The following is a 24083-nucleotide window of genomic DNA, read 5'->3' as shown; positions in this document are numbered from 1 at the left end:
GCTTTCCTGTGGTTTTGGATGATGTCTGTTCTGTCTTTTATTTATTTTGAAATTGTTGTGCGAGGCGGCAGCTTAGGTGCTTACCCAGGCCGCCATCTTGGTTTCTCCCCATATTTGCTTTATTATTCTCTTTTGGTAGATGGTAAATAGATTAATAGGTAGAATGCTGAGAATATTGCATTTTTTTCCATATAAAATGTCTTTTTCTGAACCTTTCAAGAGCGAGTTGCAGGCACTATACCCTTTACTTCTAAAGCGCTGTATATTTCTGAGGCCTCTTTCCCACGTAGCCTGAGCCTGTGTGTAAATGACTGATGCCAGGAAGTTTAACAGTGGTGCATGGCATCACCTACTCCAGCGCGTGTTAGTTCTGTGAAGTGTCTCAGTGGTGTCCCTTACTGTTCCCTGGCCCAGGGTCCCTGCCGGAACCGGCCCAAGTGGTTGTCCTGTCTCTCCGTGTCTGTAAATCTACAGCCGCTCCCCCGCTTCTCAAAGGCAAAGCCCAGCTACTGGCCTCTCTGGGAAATGGAATAATATCTACGAGGATAGGCTGTGTGAGCTCTTCCGCTCTCACTCCTCCCTGGAATGCTTCCCTCCTCAGAAACTGCCGTTCACTATCCCTGAGCTGGTCCACGCCTCCCCATGCCGCAGCTCCGATGGCGTCTTCTACACGGGTAAGCGCTTCTCCAGCCCAGCCTGTGGCCGGCCTGGCACCAGGGACAGGGACCTAGGTCCTGATGGGCCGCACACCCCTCCCGGCCATCTGGAGGGCTGGCACTCTCTCCACCTCCACAGGCCGAAAGCAGGATGCCTGGTTTGTGGTGGACCCTGAGTCAGGGGAGACACAGATGACACTGACCACAGAAAGCACCTCCGCGCCCCGCCTCTACATCGGCCGCACGCGTGAGTCAGGCCCCAGCTGCTCCCCAGCCCCGGGCAGCCCCCCCTTTTGCTCTATCCAGGCCTGGCAGTTGCTATCCAAGTTGAGTGAGGCCAGTCTATCCATTTGTCAGTCAACAACTATTTCACTGAACAAAGAACTGGAGATAGAGCAGCAACCAAGGTAGATGTGGTTCCTGGAATGCCCAGCCTCTACCCGGGCTGGGTGTTCAGAAGCCTCACCCCCATAAGATAAGGCCCGCTGAGGTGGGAGGAGCATCACGTGGGCATGCCTGGTAACCTTGCTTCGGGGCATCCTCAGAGTACACGGTCACCATGCATGACCCCCAGGCCCCCGGCCAGCGCTGGAACACCACCTACCGCCGCTACTCAGCACCTCCCATGGACGAGTCCCCCGGGAAATGTGAGTGCCACCTCTCTCTGGAGCAGTGTCCCCAACTCAGGGATCCCTGAGTGGCATCCGTGACCAAGCTCACCACATTTTTACCCATTTGACCACTTCAGGGACCCCACATACAACACCCAGCATGACCCTCCTGTACCCTGAGCAGCCCTGACATCTTCACTCCTCCACACTCCAAGTGAGCCAAACCAGGTCTCCCTCCATCCTGGGCAACTCCAAGCAACCCACGCATCCTGAGCAGTCCCCAAGTGTCCTCAGTGGCCCCCAATGTTGAATGACCCCTGAAAGACGACCCTGACCATCTCCTTGATACTATGACTGTTCTACCAGACTTCCTGATTCACCTTGCAGGTGCCGCTTGGTGCCCCCTGGTTCCCTGACTCCACCACTTCACATGAGAGATGGTAACACTTACCCATCACATGCCCCCAAGTCACCCTGTTACTCATCCTCAGTGGTCATCAGCCAGAGCATGAGTGACTGACTGCTCCACATCCTAAGTGATCTCTGTCAAGCAACACAGTCACTTTCAGATGACCTTGACTGACCCCTACATCCTACCCAGCTCCCTGTTGACCCCAAGGGATCAAAGTGCCCGCAGTGAAATGACTGACTTTACCATGTCCTGCAACTCTCCAGGTGATCTCACCTGAGCTCTACACCTGAGTGACCCTCCTGATGGTCACCCCCAGAACAGCTTCCCACCCCAAGATGCTCTGAGGCGCTTCCCGCCAGAGCTCCCTGAGCACATCGCCATCTTTCTTGGCAGACATGAGCCACCTGGCATCCTGTGGGATGGGCCTGCTGCTAACTGTGGACCCAGGAAGTGGGGCCGTGCTGTGGACACAAGACTTGGGCGTGCCTGTGACGGGCATCTACACCTGGCACCAGGACAGCCTGCACCAGCTGCCCCACCTCACACTGGCGCGGGACACCCTGCACTTCCTAGCCCTCCGCTGGGGCCACATCCCACTGCCTGCCTCCCGCCCCCAGAACATAGCCACCCACTTCTCTGTCTTGGACATCCAGCTGCTGTAGGTGCTCATGCCTGGGGACTGGGGAGGACCCTCTGGAAGGGTTGTAGCCCAGGCCCAATGGGCAGGCATGATGTCTGACCATGACATGCCAGTACAGTTGAACTAGGGTTCAAACTATTTCAAGCTGGTATTGACCAGCCAGTTGGCTATTAATAAACAACTAGTGCCCTCATCACCCCTGGTGTGTTCCAGGACCCCCAGGTAGCCCCACTGATCAGCAAGTGACAGGGTTAGATCTGGCCGAGGAGGGGCCTCCCGGCCTCCACTCCAGTGCTGCAGCGGGCACCTGGTCTGCTTGGCAGGTGCTGTGCCTTATTGGTTTTTGAGACTAACTGTCATCCTGCCTTAAAGAACTCAGAGCCTTAGAGTTCCCATCTTAGTGAGCGAGAGACAGGCTGGGAAAATCAAGGATTATCCTCTCGGTTTGTTCTGTAAACACTAATTGAGCACTTTCTGTGTGCCAATCACTTGTTAGGCTCTAGGAGTACAGTACTGCTGTCAGTGTTCCTACCTGCGGAAATCTTAGAGTCCAGTAAGGAGACAGGGGTGTGAAGAGGCAATTGTGTGTGCTAGAGGTGGGATGAGAGAGGTTTGCCAGGGGGATGTGCGGGAAGAGCATCTACACTGAGATGGGGGAGGAGGCAGTGGTGGGACACTTCCTGGAGGAAAGGGCCTCTAAATAGAAACCTAAAGGATAAATAGGAAAGCGGGGAGGCTTCAAAACAACAAGCATTTATTACTTTTCAGGCTTCTGTGCGTCAGCGGGCTGGTGTTCAGATCTGGGAGGATTTAGTAATTGTGTGCGGTCAGCTGGTGGTTGGCTGAGTCTGGATGCCCTCGGATGGTCCACACACCTTCCTCATAGTTGATGGGCTATTGCCTAGAGGGTATCATATAAGGTCTCTCTGACCTCATCAGGCTAGCCGGGGCTTCCTCCCTGGTGGTCTTGGGATTCCAAAGAACACACGAGAGGACAAGCCCCTTTGCACTTCTAAAGCCTCTACTTGTATCACGTTTGCGATGGTCTCACTGTCCCAAGCAAGTCACATGGCCAAGACCAGAACTGACGTTGGAGGGGACTATACAACAGTGTTTTTCAACCTTTTTTGGGCAAAGGCACACTTGTTTCATGAAAAAAATCACGAGGCACACCACCATTAGAAAATGTTAAAAAATTTAACTCTGTGCCTATATTGACTATATATAAAGTAATTCTCTCTCTCTTTTTTTTTAATATATTTTATTGATTTTTCATAGAGAGGAAGGGAGAGAGATAGAGAGGTAGAAACGTCGATGACAGAGAAACACCGACCAGCTGCCTCTTGCACACCCTCTACTGGGGATGTGCCCGCAACCCAGATACATGCCCTTGACCGGAATCGAACCTGGGACCTTCCAGTCCGCAGACCGATGCTCTACCACTGAGCCAAACCGGTTTCGGCTAAAGTAATTCTCTTGAATAGGAATCAAATAAACACAAAGAAAGTATTTTATAATTACTTTATTATGAAATATTAAGTAAACAAAATAGTGAAAAATTATAAAATTCTTGTCTTGTCTGCACCTACGGCACACCAGGCAACATCTCGCGGCACACTAGTGTGCCGCGGAACAGCGGTTGAAAAACGCTGCTATACAAGAACATGGTGCAACTGAAACACCACAGCCATTACTCATCCCTCTCCTCCCCCTCTCCCCCACTAGGATGACGCTGTATATAGGGAAGGATGAAGCTGGCTTCTATGTTTCCAAAGCACTGGTTCACACAGGGGTGGCCTTAGTGGTGAGAAGGGGTCTCTGAGGGGCTGAGAGGAGGGGATGGAGCAGAAGAGACCCCTCACTCATGACTCTCCATCTTCTGCCATAGCCTCGTGGACTGACCTTGGCCTCCATCGATGGCCCCACCACAGATGAGGTGACACTTCAAGTCTCAGGAGAGCGAGAGGGCTCACCTAGCACGGCTGTCAGATACCCCTCAGGCAGTGTGGCCCTCCCTAGCCAGTGGCTGTTCATTGGTGAGATTCCCTAGCTCAAATTTGGAATAGATGACAATGAAGGAAGTGATCCTGGCTTCTCATCTGGAAGACTGAGGTCACCTTCAGCCCATGGGCTTTCCCCTGTCCTTTAGGACACCATGAGCCACCTCCAGTCCTGCACACCACAATGCTGAGAGTCCATCCCACCCCGGGGAGTAGAACTGCTGAAACTAGACCCTCCAAGAACCTGCAGGCCCCAGCCCTATTATTGGAGGTCAGTGCTAACGGGCAGAGGGAACACTGGCTGGTTTGGCTTGTTTGATGGAGTGTTAACCCTCAGACTGAAGGGTCCCAGGTTTGATTCCAGTCAAGAGCACGTAACTTGGTTGCAGGTTTGATCCCTGGCCCCAGTCAGAGCATGTGCTGGAGGCAACAAATCTGTTTTTCTCTCTGTCTGTCCCTCTCCCTTCCACTCTCTCTAAAACTAAATGGAGCTGAAACCAGTTTGGCTCAATGGATAGAGCGTCGGCCTGGGGACTGAAGGGTCCCAGGTTCGATTCCGGTCAAGGGCATGTACCTTGGTTGCAGGCATATCCCCAGTAGGGGGTGTGCAAGAGGCAGCTGATCGATGACTCTCTCTCATCGATGTTTCTAACTCTGTATCTCTCTCCCTTCCTCTCTGTACAAAATCAATAAAATATATTTTTAAAAAATAAAATAAAAATAAATGGAAAAATATCCTCACATGATGATTAACCAAAAAAAGTAAATTCATAAAAGGGCAGAAGGCTTGGAGGGAGACTTGGCAGGTGAGTGGGCAGCGATAGGACATTTTCCTTAGCCTTCTATGAATAACATTTGGAGTGGGTCAATTGACCTCACACAATTTCCCAAAAGGAAAACTATTTTTGTTGTTAGATGTGTCAAAAAGATATTGGTCATCTAAACTGTGAAACATGGGTCACAGTTTTCTTTACAAACAGAAAACCTGTGAAAGCATGCTCTCCTAGGAGAGAATTGGACAAGAATCACTAGTAGTTCAGGGTTAGAAGGAACAGCCCTGCCTGGGCACCATGGCTTAGTGGTTGAGTGGTGACCTATGATCTATAGCAAGGTTTGATTCCCAGTCAGGGCACATGCTGACTTGATTTTCAGTGTGGGGCCTGCAGGAGGCAGCCAATTAATGATTCTCTCTCATCATTGATGTTTCTGTCTCTCTCTCCCTCTCCCTCTATTAAATCAATTTTATTTATTTATTATTGATTTCATAGAGCAAGGGAGAGGGAGAGAGAGAAAAAACAAACAAACAAAAAAAACCCATCAATGATGAGAGAGAATCATTGATAAGCTGTCTCCTGCACTCTCCCCACTGGGGATCAAGCCCACAACCCAGGAAACAAGCAAACTTCTGTTTCATAGGTGGATGATCAACTACTGAGTCACGCCAGCCAGGCTATGAAATCAATTTAAAATATATATATATATTTTTTAATTAAAGAAGGAACAGCCATGACCTGGAACAATAATTCTCAAGTCTGGTTGTTCATTAGAATCACTGGATGCCCACTCCAGCCCCATGAATTAAGAACCTCTGGAGATGGATAACTACATTTTTTTTTGTGTGTTGCCTCAAAACTATCTGTATTTTTTAGTGACAGTCCAGGAGTTGCTGGTCACCAGCTAGGTTTGGGACACCCAGATGCTTCAGGACCACGGAGAGCGCCCGCTCTGCACCATGCGGGCACTCAGCGCTGCCCCGTCAGCACCGCGGAGAGCGCTGTCCCCACCACACGGGCCACTCACTCACTGCCCCTAAACTAAACCCAGCCCTGTGCTGGTGACAAAGGCTAGGGGTTTCCCAGTGACAGCAGGTGCTGAGTGAAAGCCCATGTGTTCCCAGCTCCTGAGTCTGAGACGGAAGGAACCTTGGGACCTGGAGCTGCACCCTGAAGAGAACATTGCAGACTTGTATCTAGGACTGGGACCCCAAGACCTGCTGGTGGCCAGCATCACTGCAATCCTCCTGGGAGGGTGGATTCTCTTCTTCATGAGGCAGGTAAGCCTACCACCCAACCTTGGGTCTGTCATAGGGGAACCCAGGGAGAACTCTGCCCTCTTTTCCAAGACACTCAGCAGCTCCAATTCTGCCCCTGCCACCCTCCCAGCGGCACCCGAGCCCCTGTTACTGCGCTGTCTATGTTTGTAGTCCAGTGCAGGGCGTCTCGGGCACTGTTACTGGGGCCCCCACAGGCAGGGCATAGCAGGGCTGAGCCCTCCTACGCCCTGTGTTTCAGCAGCAGAAGCCGGCAGAGAAGCAGCAGCAGGCCCTCCTGGCACCTGAGGGCCCCCCTCCCACCTCACAGGGTGCTCTGCCCCAGCTCCCAGGGGCCACCCCACAGGACCAAAGCCCCTCTGAGCAAAGCCAGCCACTGGAAGACCCTGAAGGTGAGCTTAAGTGGCAGGAAAGGGCTTGTCAAGGACAGAGAGTCAGTGTGTTAGGACCCACTAGTGGAGTCGCTGAGCCTGAATGAGTTAAGGATATTTTGAATAGTGCCTGCTATGTAGCCGAGCACTCTAGAAAGGTCTGCCATTCTTTTTTATTATCGTCAAAGATTCTGGGTCAGACAGACCTGGGTGTGGACCCAGCACCATCTGTCTCATGGAAATGGTAGCACCTAGTGACATCCCCTCATTGGGAGAGACCACCCGTCATTGTTAAACCACACAGAGGCGCCGGGCAGAGTGGCTCAGCTGGTTAAGTGCTGTCCCCTGCACCAAAAGGTTGCGGGGTCCAATTCCCATTCAGGGTACATACCTAGGTCCTAGATTCTGGCTTCAATCCCCAGGCGGGGCTTGTGTAGGAGGTAGTTGATAGCGCTCGCTCTCTCTCTCTCTCTCTCTCTCTCTCTCTCTCTCCTCTCTTTCTCTTTTCTCCCTCTCTCTTCTGTATCTCTTTCAAATCAATAAAAACATATCCTCAGGTGCAGATTAATTTTTTTAAATCAGCCCTGGCTGGGTGGTTCAGTTGGTTGGAGCATTGTCCTGTGCACCAATAGGTGGTTGATTGATTCCCAGTCAGGGCACATGCCTGGGTGTGGCTCTGTCTCCAGTAGGGGCCATGCAGGATGTTTCTCTCTCTCTCTCCCTTCTCTAAAAGTCAATAAAAAAAACTATTCTTAATTTTTTTTAATTTTTTAATTTGTTTTTTAAAAATATATTTTTATTTATTTCAGAGAGGAAGGGAGAGGGAGATAGAAACATCAATTATGAGAAAAAAAATCATTGATTGGCTGCCTCCTGCATGCCCCCTGCTTGGGATGGAGCCCACAACCCAGGCATGTGCCCTTGACTGGAATCGAACCCAGAACCCTTCAGTACACAGGCCAAATCAGCTAGGGCAAAAAACAAATAAACCCCTATTTAAAATCATACAGAGGTGATGGTATTAATATGTGTGCTAAAATAATATCATATTTGCTAACAGTGACAGTAAATTACCTAGATACCATTTGGCACCATTTCCCCTCTTTAGAGCTTTTTATTTTCTAAACATTCTCTTTTTTCTCTCAATTTGCTCCTGTAAACAATCCCTTCAAGCCTCCTCTGGTGCACAGACTGCGCCTTGGGCCTTCCCCATGCTCTCACTGGTCTCCTCTACCAGTTCGGCTGCTTCTTCTTTGGCTCTGGGCGGGGCTGTCCTTCAGTCCTTCGCATAAACTGCCGCTGGCACCTCCTGGTCCCGCTCAAACCCAGCCTCCTGCCCGGGAGCCTGCACTCAGGCTAAAGGGCACTGCCACGTGGCTCAGTGTTTGGTGCTGCTCCCAACTTACACCTGTGTGTTCACCTTCCTCTGCAGAGGGAGCAGCTATCCTGCCTCAGGGGTCACCCTTTTAGGAGGCCCCCCGCCGAGCCCTGAGCAGCAGCTCCTGTCACCTTACAGGCTCGGGGTAGGCTCCACTGCACCCCAACGCACTCATCTCCTTGGCGCTTTGGACCTGAGACACCCCATGTGGTTCTCGTCCAATGGCCCTGTCCTCCCTCCGTACTGTCCTGTTGCTCTCACCACCACAGCGCATCAGGCCCCAGTCACTGACAGGGTTCATTCCGCCCCAGGCGTCCTCTCAGGTACTTACAGGTCACATCACCAGGCATCCTCCGAGACCGAGAGGATGCTGAACCCCAGCCCTGGCTCAGCCAGGACACCTGCTTATATAAACACCTGCTTTTTACCCGCTATAAAAATAACCTAAGTGATCGCAGTCATTCAGTGCAAGCATCTGAGCACACAGCACCCGGGGGGCCTGTGGTACTCCTTGGAGACACTCTGTGGAATACTGGCCTTCCTCTATTACACACATTTGGAAAACAACGATGCTTTCACTTCTCTTGTTGCAAGTGCCTACACTCTTTACTTTGGCATCCTCATGACTGCTAGGCGGAGCCTAGAGCAGACAGCAGCTGCTCGGCAGTGTGACACATAGGGGGCCGGGTGAGCACAGGGGCACGCCTCAGGTGTGGGGGGACTAGCGAGGTGGCTAAGCTCTGGCCCCAGGACAAGATGGAATTCCCCGAGAGAGCTGCGGGGAGCGGGTGGAGTGGCCGGGTGGCACCCACAGCACCGGCAAAGGTTCAGAGCTGAGGGAAAGCAGGTGCACACGCTGGAAGCTGGAAGGAGGGCTGCACACTCAGGCCCACGTGTAGGCCAGCTGGGCCAAGGAGCAGAGCCACCGCGGGAAGACGGAGGGAGTGCTGGGGACTGTGCCCGCTGCGGAGCAGGTGCCTGGTCTGTCTTGCTTTGCAGATGAGAAAAACCAAGGTCCCACAGCTAAGCGACTTGCCCCGGCACACACACAGTGCATGCAGCACCAGGCGTGGGGCCTGCGCAGTCTGGCACCAGGCTGGGCATGGAAGGGGAAGGAAGGGGAAGGCCGGGCCGGGCAGTGGTGGCCCCCTGAGACCCCGCCCTCCTCTCCCCTAGCTGAGCAGCTCACTGTGGTGGGGAAGATCTCCTTTAACCCCAAGGATGTGCTGGGCCGCGGGGCAGGCGGGACTTTCGTTTTCCGGTGAGTGGCAGCCAGGAGCCAGGCTGGAGACGTGGCTCTCACAGCTCTTCCCGCGTGGTCCCTTGGAGAGCTCTCCTAACCTTTGCCCTCTCTGGACCTCCCTTCCCCCACCCGCCAGGGGACAGTTTGAGGGGCGGGCAGTGGCTGTCAAGCGGCTCCTTCGTGAATGCTTTGGCCTGGTGCAGCGGGAGGTCCAGCTGCTGCAAGAGTCAGACAGGCACCCCAACGTGCTCCGCTACTTCTGTACAGAGCGGGGGCCCCAGTTCTACTACATCGCCCTGGAGCTCTGCCCTGCCTCCCTGCAGGAGGTGAGGCTGGGGCGCAGGGCGGTGTGGGTGAGGGCCGGAGGGTCCTGGCCGCAGTGACCTTGTCCTTGCTCCTCAGTACGTGGAAAACCCGGAGCTGGACTCCTGGGGCCTGGAGCCGGAGACAGCGCTGCAGCACCTCATGTCTGGCCTGGCCCACCTGCATTCTCTACACATAGGTACCCACCCGCCCCCCTCCCCATCTCCCTCCCTGCCTTCCCCAGGGCGCTCAGCTGCCTCCGCTCTCACAGTGCACCGGGACCTGAAGCCAACCAACGTGCTCATCACGGGGCCTGACAGCCAAGGCCGAGGCAGGGTGGTCCTCTCTGACTTCGGCCTGTGCAAGAAGCTGGCAGCCGGCCGCTGTAGCTTCAGCCTGCGCTCAGGGGTCCCCGGCACAGAGGGCTGGATGGCCCCTGAGCTCCTGCAGCTGCCGCCCCCCGACAGCCCGGTGAGTCCTCCACCACCTGGCCCAGCGCCTCCTGCCCAGGCCCAATCACACCGTGTGAGCTGAGCTTGCTTCTTCATCTGTCAAGTGGGTCATTCATCCTTTCCTACCTAGAGCAGTGGTTCTCAGCTGGGCACTATCCACCACCCAGGGGCCCTGGTAATGTATGGAGATATTTTTGGCAACCACGTGGTGGGTAGAGGGGTGTTACTGGCATCTACTAGGTAAAGACCCAGGATGTTGCTAAAGATCCTTTGGCCACGCCCCACAAAAATTTCAGGCCCCAAGTGTCAGCAGTGCTGAGGTTAAGAACCCGGGCTAGAATGGTTTCAGCTCTCCCCTGCGCTGCAGAATCACCAGGAACTTAAACGGGCCAGCTGCCCGGCCCCACATCCAGTGACCCAGCCCGACCTGCTGGGGCAAGGCCAGGGTTTTCACATGCAGCCGGCGCTGGGTGGAGGGCGGGGAGCATCAGATGAGCGAACATAGTTGGAGCGCAGTGCCTGACCATAGAGACCTAAGTTTGGGGCCCCAGGTTTGTGTGAGGAAGCAACAGTCATGGGCATAGATGACAGCGGCACAAAAGGAGTCGGCAGGCAAAGCTGCTCCCACCCTGAGGTCTAGAGAGACAGAGGGAGCCACCGCAGGCCCAAGGACAGAGGCACGGCTAGGAGCCTGCCAGGTCCTTTCGCTTTTTAATGAGTGGCCAACATTTTCACTTCCTGAGTTCTGGAGCCTCTTGGGAGGCAGCCAGCAGAGTTTAGTGCAGGGCGGCTATGGACAGTCCTCCCCGCTCCCCCCTCGCCCCCTCTTCCCACCTCCGCCTCCTGCCACACGCCCGGCTGGCTTCACTTCCCGATGCTCCCTGCTAGATGTGCAGGAATGGCGCCTGGAACCCGAGCTAGCTCCGTAGGGGCAAAGATTTGGGTAAAAACCATGGGACCCTTCAATGGTGCAGAGGGGAGGGCCCTAGCTAAGGGGCTGCCTCTCAGAAGCATCCCCGAGTTCTCTGAGCCAGACGCCCCTGGGAGAGGCCAGACAGCCGAGTCCTGGGCGGACGTCCTCCTTACACGCCTCCCTCGCCCAGACCAGCGCGGTGGACATCTTCTCCGCGGGCTGCGTGTTCTACTACGTGCTCTCGGGCGGCAGCCACCCCTTCGGAGAGAGCCTCTATCGCCAGGCAAACATCCTGGCAGGGGCTCCCCGTCTGGCTCACCTGGAGGAAGAGGCCCACGGTGAGAGGGACCGGCCCAGCAGAGGGGGGAAGCAGGGCCTGAGGCTGGGAGCCTGACGCACCCTCTCCCCACAGACAAGGTGGCTGCCAGGAGCCTGGTGGAGGCCATGCTGAGCCCCCGGCCGCAGGCGCGCCCCTCCGCTCGGCAGGTGCTGGCTCACCCCTTCTTCTGGAGCAGAGCCAAGCAGCTCCAGTTCTTCCAGGTCAGGGAACCTGGGGACGGGCTGGCAAGTACCAAGGGTGGGTCCTGGGCAACAAGGAAGGGGAGGCCGGAGTGGCCAACAGAACAGGGACTTGTCTAGCTGCACTAGGCAGCCTGACTCCGCACCTGAACCAAGATGGAGCAAATCCTTAACTGCCATCTTGGTGCTCCAGTCCACTCGTGTGTGTGTGTGTGTGTGTGTGTGTGTGTGTGTGTGTCCGTCCCCAGGCCGCCCCTTGTGAGAGCACACCTGCTTCTCTCAGCCCTAGTGGTCACTCGGCTGAACCTGTGCCAGGGAGCCCATTCCACCGGGCATGAGCCTGAGCAAAGCACTGTCCCTGAGCCCGTTTGCCCCTGTGAGATGGAGAACAGTGCCCACCCCTGGGTTGGTGAGGGCCTGGTGGGGTAACAGGAGCTGGTCACAGGCTCAGGAGCTCTATGGGACCTAGGACGTCAGTGACTGGCTGGAGAAGGAGTCCGAACAGGGGCCCCTGGTGAGGGCGCTGGAGGCAGGAGGCTGCGCCGTGGTCCGGGGCAACTGGCACAAGCACATCACAGTGCCGCTGCAGACAGGTAGGGCCGGGCACGAGGGGGCTGGAAGGGGAGCCCAGTGGGGACTGCTTAGCCCACGTTTCCCGCCCACAGATCTGCGAAGGTTCCGGTCCTACAAGGGGACCTCGGTGCGAGACCTGCTCCGCGCCATGAGGAACAAGGTGCGTCTGGGCTCAGGGGCTTGGCTCTCGCAGAGGCTCGGTCTCCGCTTCCGCTGAGCCAGGCCCGCTCTCACCCACAGAAGCACCACTACAGGGAGCTCCCGGGTGAGGTCCGGCAGGCGCTGGGCCAGCTCCCCGACAGCTTCGTCCAGTACTTCACTGACCGCTTCCCGCGCCTGCTCCTGCACACGCACCGCGCCATGAGGAGCTGCGCCTCCGAGAGCCTCTTCCTGCCCTACTACCCGCCGGGCCCAGGGACCGGGGAGCCGTGCCCAGGAGCTGCTGGGAGCGGAGGCCGGCTGGCCGGCTGAGGAGCCCGGCCTGGGCTGAGGCTGGCTCACGTGGGAAAACCGCAGAGGCTTGGAAGCCTGGGGACAGATACCGAGCAAAAGACGTGCCGAACGCCCAGGCGCCAAACACCCTCGGAATACAAGAAGAAAAAGAAGATTCTCACGTGTTTAATGTGTATAAAGGCAGGGAAAGGACAGTCCTGAATCCAACAGCAATATTCTGTACATACAGTGCGGGTGAGAGGGAAGGAAGGGGCCATAGAACCCACACGCAAACATGTACAAAAATAACTTACACAGCCCCGGCTGTAACGGCTGTCTGCACGCCCAGGCTGGGGCACGCTATAAAAGCCAGCACCCGGGGAGCTGGCCAGAACGGCCAAGGTGCTGGTGGGGGTGCTGGGGCACCAGTCCCAGGGGGCGGGCCTACGAGGAGGCCTTGAGGCGGTTGGCGGCCGAGCGGGAGCTCAGCAGCTTCTCCACCATGGTGCGGGCGTAGCGGAGCCGGCTGGCCAGCTCCTTGGAGCAGCCGAACTCCTCCAGGAGGCTCAGGCGGTACGTGCGGAAGTCCCGCTTCTCGTTGATGTACGTCACGGCGGCCATCAGCGGGCACAGGATGAGCTTGGTGTGGTCCTAGGGGGAAGGAGGGACAGACGATGACCAGTGAATTGGAGGTCCAGCTGTGTATGTGGGGGGGAACAGAAGGACAGTCCAGCTGGTCGGGGCCCTCACCCCACTCCCTTCCTGCTGCCGAGGACAGGGCGCACGTCTCCCCGCCCCGCCGGCCCGCCCCCCCGGCTCGCCTGGAAGAAGTTGATCTGCACACAGCCATTGCTGAGGTGCAGGATGATGGCGCTGCGGGTGCGGAACCAGGTGCGCAGGTAGGGCAGCCGGGCCAGCTCGTCGCCTTCCCGGGGCGTGATGTTGGCCCCTGCCTTCAGCAAGTGCTCGCTCATGTAGTTCCGGAAGTACTTAAGGAGGGTGATCTAGGTGGAGAGTCAGAAGTCCAGAGTTAGCCCGCCCCGGCCCTCCCCTCCCAGCAGCGCGGGCCACGCGGGCGGGAGGCCAGCACCCACCTTCTTGATCAGGGAGTTGGGGTGGGAGTTCACGGTGAGGTAGGACTCTGTGCCGTCGCGCTCGATGTACTGCAGGCTGTCACCGTCGTTGTAGAGGATGAGGCGAGTCGAGTCATTGAAGAGCACGCCCACGCTGTTGTCACACAGTTGATATCCTAGTGGAAGTGGGGAGACCTCAGAAAGGGGAGCAGGGGGACACAGAGGCGCTGGCACTCGGGGGTCCGGGGTGGAGCTGGGAGAGTTGGGAGAGGACCTAGCAGCCAAAAGAGGCTGGGACAGGTCAAAGGGTCACAGGTCGCACCGGGGTCAGCCACCCATTCTGGAAGAAACCTACCGAGGCCGTACTTGTCCGAATAGTCCACCCACTTGCTGACCCAGAAGATGGGGATGCAGGCGGGATCCTCCGCCTCCTCTGGGATGGAAACAGACAGATGATTGGTCAGAACCAGGCTCTTACGCTCAGTGAGCAATTTGAGCAAAACCCAGCCTTCGTGGAGCCTGCATTCTAGCCACAGGGACAGAGACAAATCAAAATAAATATGAACAAAATATTTAAGTTGCTTCTATCATGGTGAGAGTCAGTGGCTGGCAGATTCTCTAGTTTTCTAAGTTTGAGGATTTAAATATTGTGAGAAGACAATTCCAAATACATCAAAATGTTATACACAGTGACCGCAATAACCCCTTCTCTACCACAGAAAACCAGTATGGGAACCTCAGAGTCTGAGGGGTGAGAGGTGCCAGAGGTGAAATAAAGCCGGCACGGGGGATGCCAGTGCTAGGAGCGGTGCCAGGAAATGCTCGAGGGGCCCCCGGAGCAGACATCTGAGAAACACGTGTGAGCCACGCAAAGCTCTGAGGCTGGGCCCGTCCTGGTCTGCTAATTCAGCCGTCTCGAAGGCCAACCAGGAATTCACTGTTCAGAAGAGACTGTGTGGACAGGTACCCAGGCCGCATTGAGGTGCGGGGAGATGGGGGACAGAACCCAGGAGTCAGAAGGGAGGGGCCAGACCATGGAGGGCCTTGGACGGCAGGCTAACTCATCGGGATTTTAACCCACAGGAAATGGGGGAACTGAACACACTATGAGGACAGGGCCCGGGCGGGGCCGCACTTGGCGAGCGGAGACTTCCCGGCCTCGCGGCTGCAGTACCCACCTTGCCGGACCAGCCCCCGCTCCGAGGGCTTGGAGGCGTTGACGCTGTTCAGCTGCTGCAGCATGTCCCCGAGGTGGCAGTCCAGCGCCTCGCTGGCGTCGCGGACCACGGGCTCCTCCTTCTCCCGGGGCCGCTCCGGCGCAGGGTGCTCCGTGCCTAGGAGAGGAGACTGGTCATTGGCTGGGAGGGCGCGGCACCCGGCCACAGCGGGCCCTCGCCCGGAGAAGACCCCTGTTAGCTCTGTTGCGTTGGTAAACAGTCAGTGCCCGGCCCTTGGAGCTCAGGCTCTAACAGGCCCCTGAACTCACTAGCACCCCCAGCACCAGGCAGACCTTTAGGAAGGTCCACAGCCTCACACGGTCAGACACGCAGAATTACGGGCACCGTCAGCATCCAGGGCAACGGGAGGGGAGACCGGGATGAATTAAGCGGCACTTAATAATGGAAGAGATTTCCCACCCTAAAATGTGCCTTATATACTTCTATGAGCAACAGTCTGAAAAGATCCACACGGAGACGGGACATTGGTCACTTCTCAAGGTAGAAGCATGATTTTGTCTTGAGCTTATCTGTGTAATTCTTTTCCCACTGCCATGTGCTCATTCCCCTCGTGAAATATGAAATCCTTCTCTACAACATTTACAGATCAGATTTTCAATTTTAAAAACGATGCTGTGGTAAAGACTTAAGTGTGAAATATTTCGGATTTGCCTTTAAAACTCTAGCAAAAAAAAAAAGGAGGAGCATGTGGAATATAGGAAAATGTAACTGATTGGTTTTAGAGAAGAAAGAAGAGGGAGAGAAAGACAGAAACATTAGTGATGAGAGAGTCATTGATAGGCTGCCTCCTGCAAGCCCCCCACTAGGGATGAAGTCCACAACCCGGGCATGTGCCCTTGACCAGAACCGAACCTGGGACCTTTCAGTTTACAGGCCGACAATCTATCCAATAAGCCAAACTGGCTAGGGCCAGTTCTCTCTACTTTTGGGTAAGTTTGAAAATTTCCATTTACGAAGTTTTTACAAAATGTTTTATGTCCAAAAATTAAAGCCAAAAGAAGAAAGCAATCCTTAAAATAACACAATTACATGATAGCCCAAAGAATAAATATCCATGAGTCCAGACTGACATAACTGAATAAATACATGGGAGAGAAGCACCAGCTCCTCCTTATGGAAGAATTCCCATGAATGAATGTGCAGGGGCCAGGAGAGAAACATCACTGTCAGAACACCATGGTAACAGCTGCCATGGCAAGAGCCACCAGGAGTGCTGGCATTGGTGGGCGGAGTCTGAGGAGCAACCGTCTCCCAGCAGCCCCTGGCAAGACACGTTTTAATGACCAAGAGAAAACAGTGATGCTGCAGAGGAGAAGCCCATCAGACACCAGCAAGACCAAGTGATCAAGACTGACATCACTGGCCTGGCCCGTGTAGCTCAGTGGTTGGGTGTCAACCCATGAACCAGGCGGCCACAATTCGGTTCCTGGTTAGGGCATATGCCCAGGTTGCCAGCTTGATCCCCAATAGGGAGCATGCAGGAGGCAGCCCATCAATGTTTCTATCTCTCTAAAAAATCAATAAAAACATTAAAAAAAAAAAAAAAAAAAAAACTGACATCACCAATAAATGTCAAAAAATTAACCCAAAAGAAAAATAGATAACTTAAAGTAACAGTATTAGATTATAACCTAAGCAAATGAACTTGTATATTAAATTAATATAATTAAATTGATACTATATCCACACAGAAAAGTATTTCAAGTGATATTTTTTCAAACTATATTATCTTTAGTGAAATATATTCCCAGAACAAATAGAACTGCAAGACATTCATTCATTTAACATTCATTTAACAAAAAGGACTAGTTTGTATATGTTGAAAATGTATGTGTATTAAAGTAGGGAGACAAGATTTTCTGTTTAAGAGAAAAGAATTACAAATTTAAAATCAAAGAAGTAAAAACCCTAAAACATTTTATTAGAATCACTTGTAAATTACCAAAAGAAAAGTAGTAACTTCACAGTAGAAAGATTACTATAAAACAAGATCGTATCAACATTAAATTTCCTGCTGAAATTGGTTTGGCTCAATGGATAGAGCGTCAGCTTGGGGACTGAAAGGTCCAGGGTTCGATTCCGGTCAAGGGCATGTACCTTGGTTGCGGGCATATCCCCAGTAGGGGGTGTGCAAGAGGCAGCTGATTGATGACTCTCTCTCATCGATGTTTCTAGCTCTCTATCTCTCTCCCTTCCTCTCTGTAAAAAATCAATAAAATATATTAAAAAAAAAAAAAAAAAACACATTAAATTTCCTGAACCCGATAACTGTGCCATGTGCTGTGGTTTAGTAAAAGAATCTTTGTTTGGAGAGATAAATACATTGAAGTATTAAGTTGTAAAGATTAAGATATATAACTCAAAAACAGTTCAGAAAAAAGAGAGGGGAGAGAGGAAAAAAGGGTACTGATGAAGCAAATGTGAAAAAATATGTGAATTGTGGATCTGGCTAAAGTGGATAAAGTTTTGTCTATTTTCCCAAGTTTGAAATATAACAAGTTAAATAAAATGCTGAAGAAGTGTGAATCAGGCCCTAGCCGGTTTGACTCGGTGGATAGTCTCTGCGGACCCGTCCGTACCTCGGCTAGACTCCTCCCGGCCTGCGCCCCAGGCCGGGCATGTGAAGGAGGCGACCAATCGATGTGTTTCTCTCACATCAATATTCACCAATATTTCTGTCTTTCCCTCTCTCTGAGAAACCAATGGAAAAATCCCCGGGTAAGGATTAACAAAACAAAAAAAAATGTGAATTGGAAATATCACCATAAACTCAGCCGCACCCCCCCCAGCCCCCCGCCACCCACACACACACACACACACACACACACACACACACACACAGTATTTCCAATTTTGTCCTCCGAGGAGACCTAGAAACAATAAGAACCTAACCAGTGGTGTGTGGTGTGATAAGATGTCCATCCTTTTAAAGACACTCACTGAAGGTAGGGGATAAAATGGTCCGGTGGCTGCTATTAAGTTTAAAACCTCAGAGGAACAAAACAGGAGGTGAGGCACACGTGGCACACTCTTCGGGACACGAGCCTGGTGGGTGCTCGGAGCCCACTGCCCTCAGGTCTCTGTGGACATTTGAAGTTTCTCAACGAGCCACACAGGAGTGAGGATTAGAATTTCTCAGGTGTGCCGTGCAGTCCACTCCGCTCTTGGAGCCTGACAGGTGTGATTCAGCCGTGCTCGGTCTGTCTGTCTAACACAGCGGTTCTAAGCCCTCCTAATGCCAAGGCCTTAGGCGACCCCTGTGAAAGGGTCATGACCCACAGGTTGAGAACCGCTAGCAGGGTGGCCTAAGACCATCGGAAAACACAGATATTTACATTACGGTTCATAACAGTAGCAAAATTACAGTTATGAAGTAGCAACGAAAATGGTTTTATGGTTGGGGGCCACCACCACATGAGGAGCTGTATTAAAGGGCCGTGGCGTCAGGAAGGTTGAGAACCGCTGTTCTAACAGATCCAAGGCACCTTCCTGCGGAGGACGGGGCCCTGGGGAGAGTCCGTCCTGCTGCACCCTCTGGGCCAGCCACCCACACACTGGGAACCCAGGCTCTTTGCGGAGAGGGTCTGTGGTCTGCCCAGGCCTTGGTTTACCTTTATTGAGGACTGAGAGAGGCTTCCGGTTGCTGGGGTCCAAGCTGCTGGGAGCAATGGAAAACCTGGGTGGGATGGTGAGGCAGGTGATGGGCAGTCGGGCGGGGATGTAGCCAGAGGTAAAAAACTCATCGCTGAGCAGCTCGTGGACGGTGGGGCGGGCAGTGGGGTCCGTCTGAAGCATCTTCTGAATGAGGGAGGCGGCCACGGGGTTGATGTGCTGGAGCAGAGACAGGGAGAGCCATAAGCCACGTGTGGAAGCCCCAGGTGCAGCACGCCTGGGACCTGCAGCCTGTCCCCATGCAGCCCTGGTAGCACAGGCCCAGACAGCGACTACACACAATGCGGTTCCCCCTCAGCTTTGCTGAGCTGACAAGCGTGAGAATGGTGATTCTCCTTCCTCTTGATCTCAGATGGAGCTGAGGTTTGTCCCTGAGCTTGCTCCTGCATGATTCCAACCGCTCCCCACTAGACTGGAGAACACAGGCTGTGGGGTCACAGACACCTGGTGTTAGTCCCAGGTCTGCCCACAGCACCAGTTCATCTGTAAGATTGGCCACAGTACCAACCTGGAGCCCCGGTGAGACGGTTCTGTGGGCTATAACCCAGCACAGGTCAAATGCATAGCAACAGCCCAGCATTAACTCCACACCCACTGTGTGCCAGGGAACATCCTAAACACCCCATTATTCACCCGTTACCTGCACAGAAACACGCCAGGGGTGGAGCCCTGTGACCGCGCCCTTGCAGATGAGGAAACGGGGCACAGAGAGGTATGTGCCTAAGAATACGCACTCAGTGTTCGCACCAGCACCCACAGGGAGGCAGTCCAGCAGCTCGAGGACCCACCCCCTGAACCGTGCCATGCTGGGTCCCATCGGACAGTTAGCTGACCCTCTAGGACTCCGTCTTCATGGGGACAGGGCTCCTGGCTGCACACAAGAACGCTAACCAGGAAAGCGGCCCTGTGCCAGGTGCGTTTCACACCAGGCTGGACTCGGTGGTCCACGTCTGCCTGCCGAGGCAGCGGCTCCGGCTCAGACAGGCCACAGTTCAGAAGGTCCAGGCCGCTGGCCCATCTGCATCAAGTCCACTGTCAAAGCTTATACAGCACTTCTCCTGCCTCCGTCTTTTTGGTGTTTGTTTTCCTCGGAAATCTACAAACTCCCCTACCCTGGAAAACATGCTCTTGCGCACAGATGTTCAGTCCTGCATGCAGTTTCAGACATGGACCCTCGAAGGCTGAGGCTGGCTGAGGTGTGGAATTGACCTCTCTGTGTGTCCCCAGGTTCTAGCTGGCTCAGTAAATAGCTTTAGGGGCAAGGGGGTAACAAAACATAATCAACAACTCCAAGTGTTTTTAGTCACCTTGGGAATACTGTAGTCATTCTTCTTAATGCGGAGGTACGTCTCTTTTAGGCAAGATGTCTCAAAAGGTGGTTTGCCCACCAACAAGGTATACCTGTAAGCACAAGGAGGGATTTGGCTCAGGTTCTCAGCAAAACACAGGAGGGATGTCTCAGGCCCAGAGCGAAGGCCAGGCATCCTCTGGACAGTCCCTCTGCCCCTGAGGACAGTTCCCAAGCCCACGGAGCCGCCCAGACAGGACACGGGCAGAGGCTCAGCAGATGGGAGGTGAGGAGAACAGGGTTCTTGTGGGCCAGAGATTTTCAGCAAAAGCCAGCAGTGTTCAGGGTCCCAGAGGCCGCCAGCCCATACAGAACTCGTCACGATGGGGCTCCCCGCTCCTGCAGAGGCAGCTCTGTGTTTAAGAGTTCTGTCCTTGAAGCCTGGAGTTTTCATCTGAAATAGCTCCACTGGAAAGATATGAAGGCCATGGCCACCACTCACTCTGACTCCAGTCCCAGGCCATCAAAGCCACACCTGAAGGCGCTCTCCCACCTCTCAGCTGATGGCCTCGGCCTGGACCGGCCGCAGGCAGCGCTCCTGCAGCTCCCGCCCCATGCTGCTTTCTAAACAGTGGTTCTACAACTTTTGTGCACGGGATCAGCCAAGGACTTGGTTAGAATCTGGATTCTGACTTGGGTGCTCCATGTCTCTAAGCGATGGCGCTGCTGGTCTGTGGACCACACTTTGAGTAGCAAGGGGCCCGGCTGCAGGAACCCTACAGCCTACACCACTGTCAGGAAGAGACAGGGAATAGGCTTTGTTTTGGGGTAGTCTGCCCGCGGGACACAGGTGGGATTTCCAAGAGCCCCTGCGGAGGCCAGGTGGGTCCCCCAACTTACATAATGCACCCAATGGACCACACGTCCACCTCGAAACTGTGCCCTTTCTTGCTCAGCACCTCAGGAGCTATGTAATTGGGAGTTCCGCACAGGGTCTTCTTCCTTTCCCCGTCATATTCGACCTTGGTTGCCAGTCCAAAGTCCCCTGGGACAGAGGGAGGAAGGGGCAGTACTCAGATGCCAGCCTCTGTCATCTGTCACACAGACGGCTGTCTTTATGGTTCCTGTTGGGCCACCGAGAATCAGGCTCACCTGAGCCCTCAAGCTCTCCTCCTTGTACGCAGCCAGGCCTCCCCGGCAATCCCCCACCATGCCGGCCCCAGGAGGGGGCCTGTCAATGACCCCCCAACCCCGCTAAGCTCCTAAAAGGGAATTGGCAGGGGCAGAAACTAAGGGGTCAAGCAGGCAAACTTCAGGACTGCTACTAGGCAAGCCTGTGAGGAGCAGGGAGGGATTGGGACTTGGCAAACAGGGGGAGTCTAAAGGGAACCGCTGCTTTTCAGCCCAGCAAAGAGCTGCCGAGGGAATGCTGTCCTTGTACCGGGAGGTTTAGGAAGAGCTGCAGTCCCAGCCGCTGTGGCTCTGGTGGTTGGCATCGTTCTGTACACCAAAAGGTTGCTGGTTTGATTCCCGGCCAGGGCACATGCCCCAGTTGCCAGCTCAGTCCTGGTAGGTGTGCAGGAAGCAGCCAATCGATGTCGCACTCTCACTTCAATGTTGATGCTTCCCTTTCTCTCCCCCTCTCCCTTTCTCTCTAAATACCAATTTAAAACTTTATAAATAAATAAATGAATAAATAAAGCACCAATCAAAACTTTAATGTCCAGCCTCCCAGTTTTAAAAATGGAAAAATCATTTAAACTCTTTTAAAAACATATTGTCAGAAACAACAAGTGTTAGAGAGAAATGGAGAAAAGGGAACCCTCATTCACTGCTGGGGGGAACATAGATTGGTAGAGCCACTGTGGAAAACAGTTCGGAGGTTCCTCAAACAGTGAATAGAGCTATCATATGGCCCAGAAATCCTCTTCTGGAATCTACCCCCAAATTTTGAAAGCACTTATGAAAAAAAATATTTTTATTGATTTCAGAGAGGAAGGGAGGGGGGAGAGAGAGATAAACATCAACGATAAGAGAGAATCATTGATCCACTGTTTCCTGCATGACCATTACTGGGATGGAGCCCTCAACTAGAGCATGTGTCATGACCAGGAATCAAACCGTGACCTCCTGGTTCATAGGTCAACACAAACCACTGAGCAACACAGGTGGAGTGAAAACACTTATTTTTAAAGACATATGTACCCTTATGTTCATTGCAGCATTATTCACAGTAGCCAAGTCCACTTGGCTACTTAAATGTCCTTCAATGGATAAATGAGAAAAACAACTTAAATGTCCTTCAATGGATAAATGAGAGAAAAAAATGTGTTACATATATACAATGGAATACTACTCAGGCATAAAAAAAGAGGAAATACTGTCTTTTGAGACAATATGAATGAATCTTGAAAAGTATTTTGTTAAGTAAAATAAGTCGGACAGAAAAGGACAAGAACCATGATTTCACTCATGTGGGATACAAAACAGAAAGCAACAAACAAACAAAACAAACTCGTGGACACAGTCAACGGGTACCCGAGGGGAACAGGAATGGGGGAGGATGAAGAGTAAAGAGGGTCAAACATATGAAGGAGCCTAGACTCTGGGTGGTGAGTACACGCTGCATACACAGAGTATGTCCCCTGACACTTACAGGGATCAGCAGCCCGGACTTCCTCCCGGCTCCTCCTCCCTCCGGCCTCCTTCCTATTGCCCTCTCCCAGGCTCTTCATTCCCGTCCGTTGTTGTCGGGGCCCCTGCAGGCCCAGCACCTCACCTATTTTCACCTCTAGGTCCTCATTCAGGAAGAGGTTGCCTAGCTTGAGGTCCCGGTGAATGACCCGGTTTCGGTGCAGGTACTGGCAGCCAAGGACCACCTGCCGCAGGTAGTAGCGAGCCTCGGGCTCCGTCAGTGCTTTCCTCCGTTTGTGCAGTTCCAGGAGAGACTGGGGCGGGGAGAGGAAAGGAGGAGGAGGAACGGGGAGGGGGGTCGGTAAGGAGGCCCTCGATGGAGGCGGTAACATTAGGTAAAGGCAGCCCAGGACACCCCCAGCCCCAGCCCCCTCATTTCTCTTCCAGAACGGCGAGGATCTGGGCTCTCCCATAAACCTGGCCTCACCGTTCACAGCACCCCCTCTCCTACCAGCTCCTGCCCAAGCGCCTGGCCTGGGACCCCTCGGCCAGCCCCGCTCCCTGACCTCGGAGTCCCCAGTAACCCCTTCCCGCGCTTTTCGCAGCAGCAGACCCCTTTCCGGAACCTCCCAAGTCTAGCCCCCACCGCCCTCTCCCAGACACAGGCCCCGTCCGGAAGCTCCAGGCCCAGGGCACCACTGCCCCGGACTCCACCCTTAGCAACTCCGGAAGCCCTGGCGTCCATGAGCAGGGCGCCCCCCACCCAACACCCCGCGCCCAGCAGCCACCGTCCCCGCAGCGACGAGCCTCGGGCTCCATGAGCCGGAACCCCCGCTCCAGCAGCTCCCAGCTCGGCCCGGCTTCTCCCCGCCGCCCGAGGTCCCCGCACCCCCTCCCGGGCCTCCCCGCAGCTCCGGCCCGGCCCTCCACCCGGCCCGGCAGCTCGGCCCCCACAGACACTCACTCTCCGGCGGCAGAGCTCCAGCACCACGAACACGAAGTCGTTGTCCTCGAAAAAGCCGTGGAAGCCTACGACGTGCTGGTGGGCGAGGCTGCGGTGAATGGATATCTCCATGGACATCTTCTCCTTCTGGTGCGGCTTCAGCAGCAGCGACTTGGGCACGATCTTGCCCGCGAACACCTCCTTCGTGTCCGCGTCCGAGATCTCGAAGCACTTGGCGAAGCCGCCCTTCCCCAGAAAGCGGCCCCGCACGTAGCGCCGCCGGCTGCGCGGGTCCACCAGCACCTCCGGGATCTCCTTCCCCGGCGGCGCCGCCGGGGCCCCCGGGGCCGCAGCGCCCGGGCCCCCGGCTCTCCCCGGCTCGGCCGCCGCCCGCGCCAGCTTGCCTGCCGCCGCCGCCGCACTCATGCTCCCGGACTCCCCGAGCCGATCCGCAGGGTCCGGCCGAGGCTGACACCGCTCGGCTCCTCCTCGAATTCAAACGCGGCGCCGGGAACGTTACAAGGGCCTCCGCGCCGCTGATTGGCCGCGGGGATTTAAAATCCAAACCCGCCCGCCGCGCGGCACTCTGGGTGCGCTCGGCCCGCAGCCGCCTCCAAACAACGCGGCCCGGGCGGCGGCGGGGGAGGGGCCTTGATTGACAGGGAGTCGGGACTGTAGACAC

At 54.5% G+C, this 24083-nt stretch overlaps 2 protein-coding genes across 5 annotated transcripts in view; one reads left to right on the top strand and one right to left on the bottom strand.

Annotated features, from left to right (window-relative positions):
• The window catches only part of ERN2 (endoplasmic reticulum to nucleus signaling 2), a 17047-nt gene extending 4323 nt beyond the window's left edge, over positions 1 to 12724 (top strand). Inside the window, exons 5-22 of one of the 4 annotated variants that reach the window (XM_036460251.2) lie at positions 602 to 674; positions 796 to 903; positions 1202 to 1303; positions 2073 to 2337; positions 4045 to 4123; positions 4208 to 4355; positions 4469 to 4590; positions 6217 to 6372; positions 6632 to 6761; positions 9295 to 9379; positions 9498 to 9687; positions 9764 to 9863; positions 9936 to 10135; positions 11220 to 11367; positions 11442 to 11569; positions 12018 to 12141; positions 12214 to 12281; positions 12362 to 12724. In XM_036460251.2, the coding sequence (XP_036316144.1) occupies positions 602 to 674; positions 796 to 903; positions 1202 to 1303; positions 2073 to 2337; positions 4045 to 4123; positions 4208 to 4355; positions 4469 to 4590; positions 6217 to 6372; positions 6632 to 6761; positions 9295 to 9379; positions 9498 to 9687; positions 9764 to 9863; positions 9936 to 10135; positions 11220 to 11367; positions 11442 to 11569; positions 12018 to 12141; positions 12214 to 12281; positions 12362 to 12592 (2457 nt within the window). In that variant the 3' untranslated portion in view covers positions 12593 to 12724. Of the gene's footprint in view, positions 1 to 601; positions 675 to 795; positions 904 to 1201; positions 1304 to 2072; positions 2338 to 4044; positions 4124 to 4207; positions 4356 to 4468; positions 4591 to 6216; positions 6373 to 6610; positions 6762 to 9294; positions 9380 to 9497; positions 9688 to 9763; positions 9864 to 9935; positions 10136 to 11219; positions 11368 to 11441; positions 11570 to 12017; positions 12142 to 12213; positions 12282 to 12361 lie in introns of all 4 variants that reach the window. The other 3 variants (XM_036460250.2, XM_036460249.2, XM_036460252.2) reach the window with 3 other exon arrangements.
• On the bottom strand, positions 12725 to 24083 carry PLK1 (polo like kinase 1). Its single transcript, XM_036460253.2, has 10 exons — positions 23423 to 24083; positions 22604 to 22772; positions 20725 to 20869; positions 19844 to 19937; positions 18476 to 18695; positions 14805 to 14960; positions 13982 to 14059; positions 13648 to 13802; positions 13375 to 13557; positions 12725 to 13204 (listed from the first exon to the last, which is right to left on the bottom strand). Exons 1-10 carry the CDS (start codon positions 23825 to 23827, stop codon positions 12998 to 13000), a joined length of 1812 nt encoding a protein of 603 aa, XP_036316146.1. The 5' UTR covers positions 23828 to 24083; the 3' UTR covers positions 12725 to 12997.

Source organism: Pipistrellus kuhlii, unplaced genomic scaffold (assembly GCF_014108245.1).
Source record: "Pipistrellus kuhlii isolate mPipKuh1 unplaced genomic scaffold, mPipKuh1.p scaffold_m20_p_31, whole genome shotgun sequence".
NCBI lineage: Eukaryota > Metazoa > Chordata > Mammalia > Chiroptera > Vespertilionidae > Pipistrellus > Pipistrellus kuhlii.
The sequence above is the reverse complement of the archived record's forward strand: the minus strand, read 5'-3'. Positions and strand labels throughout refer to the sequence as shown.

What these genes read in the sequence shown, in the direction of transcription:
- PLK1 (XM_036460253.2), bottom strand. Translation starts at nt 23,827, where the DNA reads ATGAGTGCGGCGGCGGCGGCAGGCAAGCTGGCGCGGGCGGCGGCCGAG. An exon ending in TGGTCCATTGGGTGCATTAT is followed by an intron (nt 19,938 to 20,724) that starts GTAAGTTGGGGG and finishes TTGTGCTTACAG; the next exon opens with GTATACCTTGTTGGTGGGCA. An exon ending in TGCAGATCAACTTCTTCCAG is followed by an intron (nt 13,205 to 13,374) that starts GCGAGCCGGGGG and finishes CCTTCCCCCTAG; the next exon opens with GACCACACCAAGCTCATCCT.